Genomic DNA, 12,207 nt, shown 5'->3' on the forward strand with positions numbered 1-12,207 from the left:
ATGAGAAGTGTCTGGGCTATTTGTTATTATTCAGCTATCTATTATCTTATGAAAGTCTGACGTTGTTGTGCTTACTGTGACGAAGTCTGAATCAAAGAAGGATGGGACAATGATGATGTCACAACAGACACAGAAGAGCACATCAGACAGATATTTCCTACTCTGTCCATTCTCTTCCATTCCTTATTGGTCACGTTATTAAGACTACCTTCTTATAGAATATTTAAATGTACAACGCCATTGACCTATTCTTCTAATTCTAGTTGGGGACCAGGATGTTTCAAACCTAACAGGTGTTGGCTGGCTGACAGGCTTCCAGTGCAAACCAATAATACTCATCCAATGAGCAGGCTATTCACAGCATCCCCCGATGATGACATCTAGATACGCAAGATTACTGCCTCTGAGGATAGTCTATTTTTCTAGGCTCTCAACAATTAACAGACGCTGAGAAAAATGACTGGGCATTGCATACATAAAATTACTGTACTATCTACAGCACATACTAGATAGTACATTCATTCAAATGATAATATTGCAATACTTCATCAAATACTAAATTTCAGCTGTGGGTTGTAGTTGTAAATACATTATCTCCCACCAGTGAGGGTCGGCCCCCATTGAACCCCAGTTGTCTGTGTATCTGTCAGCCCGACTGCCTGTCTGTCTGGTCACATGGTAGATACAGTACCTCCTAATTTTAGTCCATACTGTAGACATAGAGTATCTCATAGTATCTCTCTCTTTTTCTCTCACGCTCTCTCTCTCTCTGCCCCCCTCCCCCCTCTCTCATTCTCTCTCTTCCCCCCCTCCCTCTCTCTGCCTCTCTTTATCACCCCAGTCCCCTATCCAGTCCTGTGGCTAACATAGACCAGACCTAGAGAATGAGATAAGCTAGCAAGAGGCATCTTTGTGACGTGAAATCACATTACATTCCCAGAATATATCACAGTGCATGGTCACGGACCACGATGTATTGCCACATCAAGGGAACTGACCTATTTTGTCAGGTGAGGAAAGATGATCCTAGATCAGTACCTAGGGGAACTTTGACCCCGGAGCATGAGATGAGGTGCCTCTGTGTTTGGCCTGGCGCTTGTCCTTGTTTATGTTCCTTCTCTCTAGTTTGGCGTCAGTCACATGGTCTGAGGCCTGGAGGGGGCCAGGATTAGGTGATAGGTTCAGGTTTCTTTATGGTCGTCAGTACAGACATGTCACTATGTCTGTAATCGGGGCATGGGCCTCTATACCATCCTGTATCACCACAGGGTCTGACTCTGAGCTACGTTTACAAGAATTGAACGGGTTCTGTTGTATTAAAAGGGTATTACAGTAGTAGAATGTACAAACCCACTGGGGAAAAAATTGTTGAATCAACGTTGTTTCCACGTCATTTCAACCCCAAAATGTTGAATGAAAGTGGAAAACTGATTGGATTTGCAAAAAGTCATCAACCTAAAGGAATTTTGTCTTTTTTTCACCAAACATTTAACCTAAATCCAATGACAGGGTGATATTTTTTGGTTGATTTCACATTGAATTCATGTTAGTTAACAACTCAACCAAATATAAATCAAAACTAGACGTTGAACTGACGTCTGTGCCCAGTGGCAAGTTTTCTCTAACTAGACCGGGCAAATGGAAACTAACGGGGAAACCTCAGGGCAAGAGGAATGATTACCTTGTCTTTCCCAGCAAACGTCTAGATATGGGTTGTGACTAAAGTGTTTTGGAGAAGGCTCTAAGTTCCTCTGTTGGGTATGACGGTGTCCTGTGGTTGAACCTGTAGCGAAAAGTGACTCATTAATAAAAAACCAACTTGATTAAGATGCGCCCACACCGGGGTCTGTTTTCTACCTCAGGGAGCTAATGCCAGATAAACTCTGATAGAGTTGCCAGCCTGCTGAGTGTTCATCAGAGCTGCGCCACTGAAACCCCCCTCTGTCACAAAATCAATGGGCTTCCATGAAGTCTGCTCTGTTTCTCATTGTTGTAAGCTAATTCAAGTAGAGTAAATGGTATGTTTGCTATTGTATTGCAGCAGCAAATTGATATCTGCATGGGAGTCAGGCTTTTTCCATTTATTTTCATTTGACGATGTGCCCTTGAGCAAGGCACTTAACCCTAATTGCTCCTGTAAGTCGCTCTGGATAAGAGCGACTGCTAAATGACCTATTTTTTATTTTTTATTTTACTATGGTGACTTACTGTGATACAGTGTCTTGCAAAAGTATTAATCCCCCTTGGCGTTTTTCCTATTTTGTTGCTTTCCTATTTTGTTGCATTACAACCTGTAATTTAAATAGATTTTTATTTGGATTTCATGTAATGGACATACACAAAATAGTCCAAATTGGTGAAGTGAAATGAAAAAAAAATATCTACAATTTCTAGAAAATATATAACGTAAAAGTGATGCGTGCATATGTATTCACCCCCTTTGCTATGAAGCCCCTAAATAAGATCTGGTGCAACCAATTACCTTCAGAAGTCACATAATTAGTTAAATAAAGTCCACCTGTGTGCAATCTAAGTGTCACATGATCTGTCACATGATCTCAGTATATATACACCTGTTCTGAAAGGCCCCAGAGTCTGCAACACCACTAAGCAAGGGGCACCACCAAGCAAGCGGCACCATGAAGACCAAGGAGCTCTCCAAACTGGTCAGGGACAAAGTTGTGGAGAAGTACAGATCAGGGCTGGGTTATAAAAAAAATATCAGAAACTTTGAACATCCCACGGAGCACCATTAAATCCATTATTAAAAAATGGAAAGAATATGGCACTACAACAAACCTGCCAAGAGAGGGCCGCCAACCAAAACCCACGGCCCAGGCAAGGAGGGCATTAATCAGAGAGGCAACAAAGATACCAAAGATAACCCTGAAGGAGCTGCAAAGCTCCACAGTAGAGATTGGAGTATCTGTCCATAGGACCACTTTAAGCCGTACACTCCACAGAGCTGGGCTTTACGGAAGAGTGGCCAGAAAAAAAGCCATTGCTTAAAGAAAAAAATAAGCAAACACGTTTGGTGTTCGCCAAAAGGCATGTGGGAGACTCCCCAAACATATGGAAGAAGGTACTCAGGTCAGATGAGACTAAAATTGAGCTTTTTGGCCATCAAGGAAAACACTATGTCTGGCGCAAACCCAACACCTCTCATCACCCCGAGAACATCATCCCCACAGTGAAGCATGGTGGTGGCAGCATCATGCTGTGGGGATGTTTTTCATCGGCAGGGACTGGGAAACTGGTCAGAATTGAAGGAATGATGGATGGTGTTAAATACAGGGAAATCCTTGAGGGAAACCTGTTTCAGTCTTCCAGAGATTTGAGACTGGGACGGCGGTTCACCTTCCAGCAGGACAATGACCCTAAGCAACACTTGAGCGGTTTAAGGGGAAATATTGATATGTCTTGGAATGGCCTAATCATCAATCCAATTGAGAATCTGTGGGATGACTTAAAGATTGCTGTACACCAGCGGAACCCATCCAACTTGAAGGAGCTGGAGCAGTTTTGCCTTGAAGAATGGGCAAAACTCCCAGTGGCTTGATGTGCCAAGCTTATAGAGACATAACCCAAGAGACTTGCAGCTGCAATTGCTGCAAAAGGTGGCTCTACAAAGTATTGACTTTTGGGGGGTGAAGAGTTATGCACGCTCAAGTTTTCAGTTTTTTTGTCTTATTTCTTGTTTGTTTCACAAAAAAACATATTTTGCATCTTCAAAGTGGTAGGCATGTTGTGTAAATCAAATTATACAAACCCCCAAAAAATCAATTTTAATTCCAGGTTGTAAGGCAACAAAATAGGAAAAATGCCAAGGGGGGTGAATACTTTCGCAAGCCACTGTTTAACTGAATCGCCCTTAGGTCATTTGTCTGACAACGTATTGTAGCTTTGATACCTGCTTCTTGGATTTTCATTGGACAGCTGTACTAGAAGGCAGTGTTATGATTGGTCCGGGGACATATTGATCCCGGTCGAGTGAATATGACTATAGTGGTGTATCCTGTATCGCATAGAGAGCCTTGGTATTGATTACTCAGTGCCGGAGAAAATCCCTTCTTTCTGGAGATGCATGAGGCGAGGTGATGGGAGGGATGAAGAGGGATGGAGGGAGCCGGAGGGAGGAAAGAAAGGAAGGAAGGAAGGAAGGAAGGAGGAAAGGAAGGAAGGAAGGAAGGAAGGAAGGAAGGAAGGAAGGAAGGAAGGAAGGAAGGAAGGAAGGAAGGAAGGAAGGAAGGAAGGAAGGAAGGAAGGAAGGAAGGAAGGAAGGAAGGAAGGAAGGAAGGAAGGAAGGAAAGAAAGAGAAGGCTTATAGCTATTGAGGCAGCTTTTGAGAAAACAGGAACACTGTATTTTTTTGTATTAAGGCGCATTCACTTACTTAGAAACAGCCAAATGGGTAAATAAACAACATTATTGCAATCAATGGAGGCTTTAGCTACAAAAAGGCTCATCTGTTGCGACGTCTGTGAATGGTTGGCTTTCTCTGATTTATGGGCATGTGGTAATATCCCCTGGGTATTGATTCTGTGTTGCAGACCCATAAACAGTAACATGTCTCACGTAACAACGTTAAATAAGTGGATTGCTCAGCATAGCAGTCCATAGCAGTGTGAAAGATTTGGCCTAAATCTGCAAAAATGCCCAATCTAGTTTATGGATGGCTGGGAGGTTTTTACAATGAGATCTGGGTCCGCCTGTTATTATATTTAAATGAATTTGATGGATGTGGTGTGGACGACACAGATGTGTCTGAGAGAACAATACATTATGCAGTGTGTGTGTGTGTGTGTGTGTGTGTGTGTGTGTGTGTGTGTGTGTGTGTGTGTGTGTGTGACAGGCCTGTAATAAGAAGGGAGGATTTGTAGTGTCAGGTGATATCAGTGGGAGGATGAAGTGTGCTCTTCACCGTTCCTCTTTCCTCATTCCCTAATTCCTTTCACAACATCTGTTTGTTTCATGATCTGTTATTTATAGTTGATGATTATTCCTGTGAGAACTGTAGAACGGGGAGGCAGAATAGAAAGACATCATCATCTTTTCCCACATCATTTATTGATGGTTAAGACTCCATGTCCCTCACACACTCTGACCTACTGACACACTAAACAGGGTTTCCCAAACTCGGTCAAATCCCTTCTTTCTGGAGATGCATGAGGCGAGGTGATGGGGGAGGGATGAAGAGTTGTTTGCATCCATGGTGTTTGTTGTTCCTGTTGATTTGTGTATCTGTCAGAGACTGGCATGCACAGCTTGTATGTTGCACCAGCTAGCCATCAAGCTAATCTATCTCTGCACCATGTGTATAGTGTTGGGGACAGAGCTGGAGCAGAGATAGAGAAATGGAGAGGGGAAATTCTGCTCTGTTCACTGGTGCAAATAACTGATTGCTATTTATCGTGGTGTCAGATTAGCAGAACGTCACAGACATGGACCATGAATGTATAATTGATGCCTTGGGGGGTGGGGAGGCTGTTTTTCTGAAGGCTGCATTCTTCCTCTCCTCTGTGAAGATACTGGGGCTGAGGAGAATATAGCAGAGGAGGAGAGGAGAGAGGGATCACAAAAAAAGAGTCAGTTTGGATTAAGGATTTGGATTTTGGGGAGGGCGGGGTTGGAAGCGGGGCACACGTCAACTGTGGGTTTATGATGTCAACAGAACTGAGGGAGCTCTGTTTCTCTGATTCTATTTCCCACTCTATTCTCCCTCCCTCTCTATTGGTCTGTCTCTATTCTCCCTCCCTCTCCATTGGTCTGTCTCTGTTCTCCCTCCCTCTCTATTGGCCTGTCTCTATTCTCCCTCCCTCTCTATTGGTCTGTCTCTATTCTCCCTCCCTCTCTATTGGTCTGTATTTCTCTCTCTCCTGCTCCCTCTGTGTCTCCCCTCTACTCTCTCTTTGTCTGCTCTCTCTCTCTTCTCTCCTCCTGCTGCTGCTGGCGCTGTGTCAGAGAGAGAGGAGACAGAGAGGATGGTTTAGAGGAGCAGGTTGTTTTCCTTCCTGCGGATCACATCTCTCCACTGTTGTTGTCCTCACGGGTTGGGGTCTCAATCTGTTCCTCTCTGGCTGGCTGCTGTTGCTCCGAGGAGGGCCTGAAGGAGGGAGGGAGGGATGGGTCGGAGGGGATGGAGACCGGCTCGGCTTGTGTCAGCGTTCAGCTGAACATTTTCTCCTCCGGCAGCAGTCAGAGCATAGTGTGGTATGTCAGAGTGATGCCACTCGAAAAAGAAAAGGAAAGCCGCACACTCTAGGAGCTCAGATGCAATAATTGAATATCCTAATAACCAGAGTGATGCCACTCACCTTGGCGGATAAACACTCTCACTCTCACACAAAGACACCTGGATCTTGTGGATTGTAACTTTCCTCATCTCATCCAGACCAGAGGATTATAAACACCCACGCGCGTGAAGAGAGCTCCATCTATTTACATTGTTTGTGTGAGAATTATTGTTGTTGCCCCACACTCCGTTTGCGTAGGATCGCAGCAGTAATGTTTTGCTGAGCAAGTGCCACAGGTAATCTGCAACCGAGAGGAGGGCATCGAGAGAGAGTAGGAGAGAGAGAGAGAGACGCTACTTCTAGACATGAAGAAAATCTGGTCCAAGAAGAGGTTCCAGGTTAGTCTTTACCTTTCAGACACTTGCTTTTATACAGTTAGTGTGTGCTCTTATCTAAGCCGTTTTCTCATGGACTACTACAGAGCTATAATGTGATAAATTACTAGAACAAAGAGGAGAAGGATACATACTTTGTTGCCCCACCCTTTTACCGGTTTATCAGTAAGCACAGGTCTTTGTTGCTATAGGTTAATGAATCCAGGTCTGTACAGTAGGTAATTTGTAGTATAGTTCTCTGTGTGGAATAATGTCCTCAGTGTCCTCTGGGTTCTAATGGCCTGTGGCACAGAGGGTATGCTTTCCAGTTCCACATGACATGGTAACAAAGAATGCCACTCCAGGGGACAATGTCACATTCTGTTAGCTGGTGGCAAGATGGGTTTGGGAGATGGGTGGAAAATCAGCTTTCGGAATAATTTCACGGTCAAACAGTTCTTTCTTCTCCATTTATATTATAAATGTTCAATTTATAACACATGTTATGCTAATTAGCATATGTGTGCTCTACAATATGTATCCTGACAGAGAATGTCTGATATTCTAAGATTTTGGATTTGACATTGGGTTTATCCCAAATGTGATCTGTCAAGAACAGAGAAGTGTGTCACTGGGCCACAGTGCAGACAACTGATATGTAGCACCAGATGACCAAGTACAATTATGTGGTATGTACGACACAGTCTATATTCAGAAATAACAATATAACAATATAAACCTTGTGAAATATCCACTTCAAACTCTGGCATAAACTGTATAGAGCTTTGAGGAAACTATGGTGCCCAGTGATTAACCAGCCTTGCCAAGCCAGAAGCCTTTACTGCGCAGAAATACAGTTTGTGCCTGTTTCTGCCTGCTACAGATGTAGGATCTTAATTTGATCACTCTTTTGTTGCTGAGATGCAAACTTGTAGTCTATTCAAGGTTTAAAAAGGCTTCTAAAGTTTGTAATTTCCACTTTCAATTGTCAGACTTAGCCCTAACGAAAAATGTATCTACCCCTACAAAACATTTCCATTAATATAATAATATTAACATTATAATGAATATTAATATTATAATCCACATAATAATGAATATTTCCTGTTGCTGCAGGATTATTTTCCTTCTATAGCAAATTGGCTCAAACTAAGATCCTACATCTGTATGTCCTGATATGATTGCCTAGAGGCCCCTATAATCATGAACGGGAGATTGACAATGGACGCTTCTAGTTGCTTCGGTCATTTTTGTCTCACTGTGGCAACCAGGCAACACTTCATCAACAGGCTCTGGCTGGCAAATAGCAGTAGGCATGGTACTTAGAGAGCAGAGCAGGCTGATTGATCTAGCAGCTGAATCATTACTTTGCTCTGACTTCAGGGTTTTCTGTGTCTCTGCACTGTAATGAGTCATTCCATTGAGCTCTCTGTGAGCTTTCCAAGGTCCTGATCGATGGTTGGTCAGGAAAATGCTAAAGGTTATAGGAGTCATTGGAAGTAATGACTTATCAAGTTATTAGTGTGTAGTTTTTTTAGGTTAGGTTGTAAGGATGTGGTATGGAGTTTGAGATATGAGCTTCTTCTCTTGTTTGAGCCTTTTTTGTGTGGATTTGGACAAAAATTGAATCCTCTGATTTCAATAACTCATTAAGTGTCATGACTGTTGTACTTTTTGCTGGTTTGAATCATGCAACTCTGTATCTCTCTACTATTTCAGAGGACCGGACACTCTACCAAGACGTTTGGAAGGTTCACCCATGGTGTGTTTGCTGTATGAGTTATTACACAGTTATTACTTAGTAATTACACAGTTAATAAAAGTAATTACACAGTTAATAATAATTATTACACAGTTAATAATTGTTATTACACAGTTAATAATGGTTATTACAGTTATTACTTAGTAATAAACACAGTTAATAATAGTTATTACACATTTAATAATGGTTATTACACAGTTATTAATACATAGTTATTACACAGAAACTGAGTTTTACTGTCCATATTTAGCTTGTTGTCGTATCTGAGAACCACTTAACACTTTCTGTATTAAAAAAGGTATTTGTTTTTAAAAAACTGATTTAGTACAGAGTATTCATGCATGTTTAATGTTTTAATTGCTGCTAGGAAAAAGACTGTGGGCTTTTTTATTATTTAGCTGTCAGAATGCCTCTCCTCCGCCCCCACAAGCAATTTTCTTGTAACCATATTGTTGTATCTCTGCATAACATCACAGAATGAATCATTTCTGAGGGTCTTAGTTGTATAGCATTACATCTGGAATCTCAGTCAAACAGAAATGCTCATAGCTCCTTTTCCAAATCATATTTCCACCCAACAGTTAATCTAATCCACGGTGTATATTGCAGCAAGACATTTTGAAATACAGCCTCTCATATTGCTGAGTCGATATCTCTCGCACAGTGTGTGTCCAGCTATTTAGTCCCATCCCACTTGGTACAGTTGGTTGAATACAAATACACAAGGAAATGTACTGTTAAAACTGTATGATCACTGTTATTGTCTATTTCACATTTACCCCTTGTTCTGTCATTTAGCAGATACTGTTATCCAAAGCAACATGACAGTGAAATGAGGCATAACCCATTTGTTTGCCTCTTCCTCAGCAGGCTCCAGCAGTAGGCTATCTAAGCGTATGTGTCAGGGTTGGCAGTTGGGCTGGTGATTTTAGACTCTAATGGGTATGGAGCCAATTGGTCGTGTGGGTGAGAGAGATGGTGGTTTCTATAGTAACTGTGCTCTCCCGTCTGCCCTCTCTTGCTGCCACTATGGAAGCGAAGTTTTCCGCTCCTGCCGAAAGCAAAGCTATGGTAAACCAGTCTTGTCTTGTTTTCTACCTCACTCTCTTTCAGTCGTGTCCATTCTCTCTCTCTCTCTCTCTCTCTCTCTCTCTCTCTCTCTCTCTCTTTTTTTATTATTGATTTGCCATATCAATGTGCTAGGGGACTATTTGTTGATTTTTGTTACATCTACAAGCCAAGATACTGTGGTCCTCCCATGTTACTGTGGTGAAAGTGGTCCTCCCATGTTACTGTGGCGAAAGTGGTCCTCCCATGCTACTGTGGTGAAAGTGGTCCTCCGAAGTTACTGTGGTGAAAGTGGTCCTCCTATGTTACTGTGGTGAAAGTGGCCCTCCCAGTGGTGAAAGTGGTCCTCCGATGTTACTGTGGTGAAAGTGGTCCTCCGATGTTACTGTGACGAAAGTGGTCCTCCGATGTTACTATGGTGAAAGTGGTCCTCCCATGTTACTGTGGTGAAAGTGGTCCTCCCATGTTACTGTGGTGAAAGTGGTCCTCCGATGTTACTGTGGTGAAAGTGGTCCTCCCATGTTACTGTGGTGAAAGTGGTCCTCCCATGTTACTGTGGCGAAAGTGGTCCTCCCATGTTACTGTGGCGAAAGTGGTCCTCCCATGTTACTGTGGTGAAAGTGGTCCTCCCATGTTACAGTGGTGAAAGTGGTCCTCCCATGTTACTGTGGTGAAAGTGGTCCTCCCATGTTACTGTGGTGAAAGTGGTCCTCCCATGTTACTGTGGTGAAAGTGGTCCTCCCATGTTACTGTGGTGAAAGTGGTCCTCCCATGTTACTGTGGTGAAAGTGGTCCTCCCATGTTACTGTGGTGAAAGTGGCCCACCCATGTTACTGTGGTGAAAGTGGTCCTCCCATGTTACTGTGGTGAAAGTGGTCCTCCCATGTTACAGTGGTGAAAGTGGTCCTCCCATGTTACAGTGGTGAAAGTGGTCCTCCCATGTTACTGTGGTGAAAGTGGTCCTCCCATGTTACAGTGGTGAAAGTGGTCCTCCCATGTTACTGTGGTGAAAGTGGTCCTCCCATGTTACAGTGGTGAAAGTGGTCCTCCCATGTTACTGTGGTGAAAGTGGTCCTCCCATGTTACTGTGGTGAAAGTGGTCCTCCCATGTTACTGTGGTGAAAGTGGTCCTCCCATGTTACTGTGGTGAAAGTGGTCCTCCCATGTTACTGTGGTGAAAGTGGTCCTCCCATGTTACTGTGGTGAAAGTGGTCCTCCCATGTTACTGTGGTGAAAGTGGCCCACCCATGTTACTGTGGTGAAAGTGGTCCTCCCATGTTACTGTGGTGAAAGTGGTCCTCCCATGTTACTGTGGTGAAAGTGGTCCTCCCATGTTACTGTGGTGAAAGTGGTCCTCCCATGTTACAGTGGTGAAAGTGGTCCTCCCATGTTACTGTGGTGAAAGTGGTCCTCCCATGTTACTGTGGTGAAAGTGGTCCTCCCATGTTACAGTGGTGAAAGTGGTCCTCCCATGTTACTGTGGTGAAAGTGGTCCTCCCATGTTACAGTGGTGAAAGTGGTCCTCCCATGTTACTGTGGTGAAAGTGGTCCTCCCATGTTACTGTGGTGAAAGTGGTCCTCCCATGTTTGCCTGGACTCATTTCTTCTTCTCTGTCTTTATTTATAATTTTCTATTCATCTATTTGATTTCTCCATCTCTTGAATATGTCTATTGCTCTCTTCCCAACATTTCCACAGGATTTTGGATTTTGCACTATACATCATTGAATTCTGACCATGTCCCAATTTCTTATAGTATTTCACCCATTGCTAATGTCCTTTTAAGTCTCTTAAATGGTTAATGTTTTTTCTTAATATCTTCCCTACCGCTCACAGAAATGTCAGCTTCTGTGTAACATCTCTATTGATCTCATTAAAGGTCGCTGAATCGACTTGTCTCCTTTGAGACGATTTGCACAAGGCCTCCAAATCAAAGGCCACAGTTAAAGTATGTATAGGGTGCTTATATCTATTAAATATATACAGTGGGGAAAAAAAGTATTTAGTCAGCCACCAATTGTGCAAGTTCTCCCACTTAAAAAGATGAGAGAGGCCTGTAATTTTCATCATAGGTACATGTCAACTATGACAGACAAATTGAGGGGAAAAAATCCAGAAAATCACATTGTAGGATTTTTTATGAATTTATTTGCAAATTATGGTGGAAAATAAGTATTTGGTCACCTACAAATAAGCAAGATTTCTGGCTCTCATAGACCTGTAACTTCTTCTTTAAGAGGCTCCTCTGTCCTCCACTCGTTACCTGTATTAATGGCACCTGTTTGAACTTGTTATCAGTATAAAAGACACCTGTCCACAACCTCAAACAGTCACACTCCAAACTCCACTATGGCCAAGACCAAAAAGCTGTCAAAGGACACCAGAAACAAAATTGTAGACCTGCACCAGGCTGGGAAGACTGAATCTGCAATAGGTAAGCAGCTTGGTTTGAAGAAATCAACTGTCGGAGCAATTATTAGGAAATGGAAGACATACAAGACCACTGATAATCTCCCTCGATCTGGGGCTCCACGCAAGATCACACCCCGTGGGGTCAAAATGATCACAAGAACGGTGAGCAAAAATCCCAGAACCACACGGGGGGACCTAGTGAATGACCTGCAGAGAGCTGGGACCAAAGTAACAAAGCCTACCATCAGTAACACACTACGCCGCCAGGGACTCAAATCCTGCATTGCCTGATGTGTCCCCCTGCTTAAGCCAGTACATGTCCAGGCCCGTCTGAAGTTTGCTAGAGTGCATTTGGATG

At 43.1% G+C, this 12,207-nt stretch overlaps 1 protein-coding gene across 1 annotated transcript in view; it reads left to right on the forward strand.

Annotated features, from left to right (window-relative positions):
* The window catches only part of LOC311109891 (striated muscle preferentially expressed protein kinase-like), a gene marked incomplete at both ends in the record, with an annotated part of 63,807 nt that overhangs the window by 7,542 nt on the left and 44,058 nt on the right, over positions 1-12,207 (forward strand). The window contains 2 exons of the mRNA XM_084152908.1: positions 8,327-8,369; positions 9,406-9,440. Of these exons, the coding sequence (XP_084009034.1) occupies positions 8,327-8,369; positions 9,406-9,440 (78 nt within the window). The remainder of the gene's footprint in view (positions 1-8,326; positions 8,370-9,405; positions 9,441-12,207) is intronic.

This window comes from Coregonus lavaretus (genome assembly GCF_964263955.1).
Source record: "Coregonus lavaretus genome assembly, chromosome: 35".
Classification (NCBI taxonomy): Eukaryota; Metazoa; Chordata; class Actinopteri; order Salmoniformes; family Salmonidae; genus Coregonus; species Coregonus lavaretus.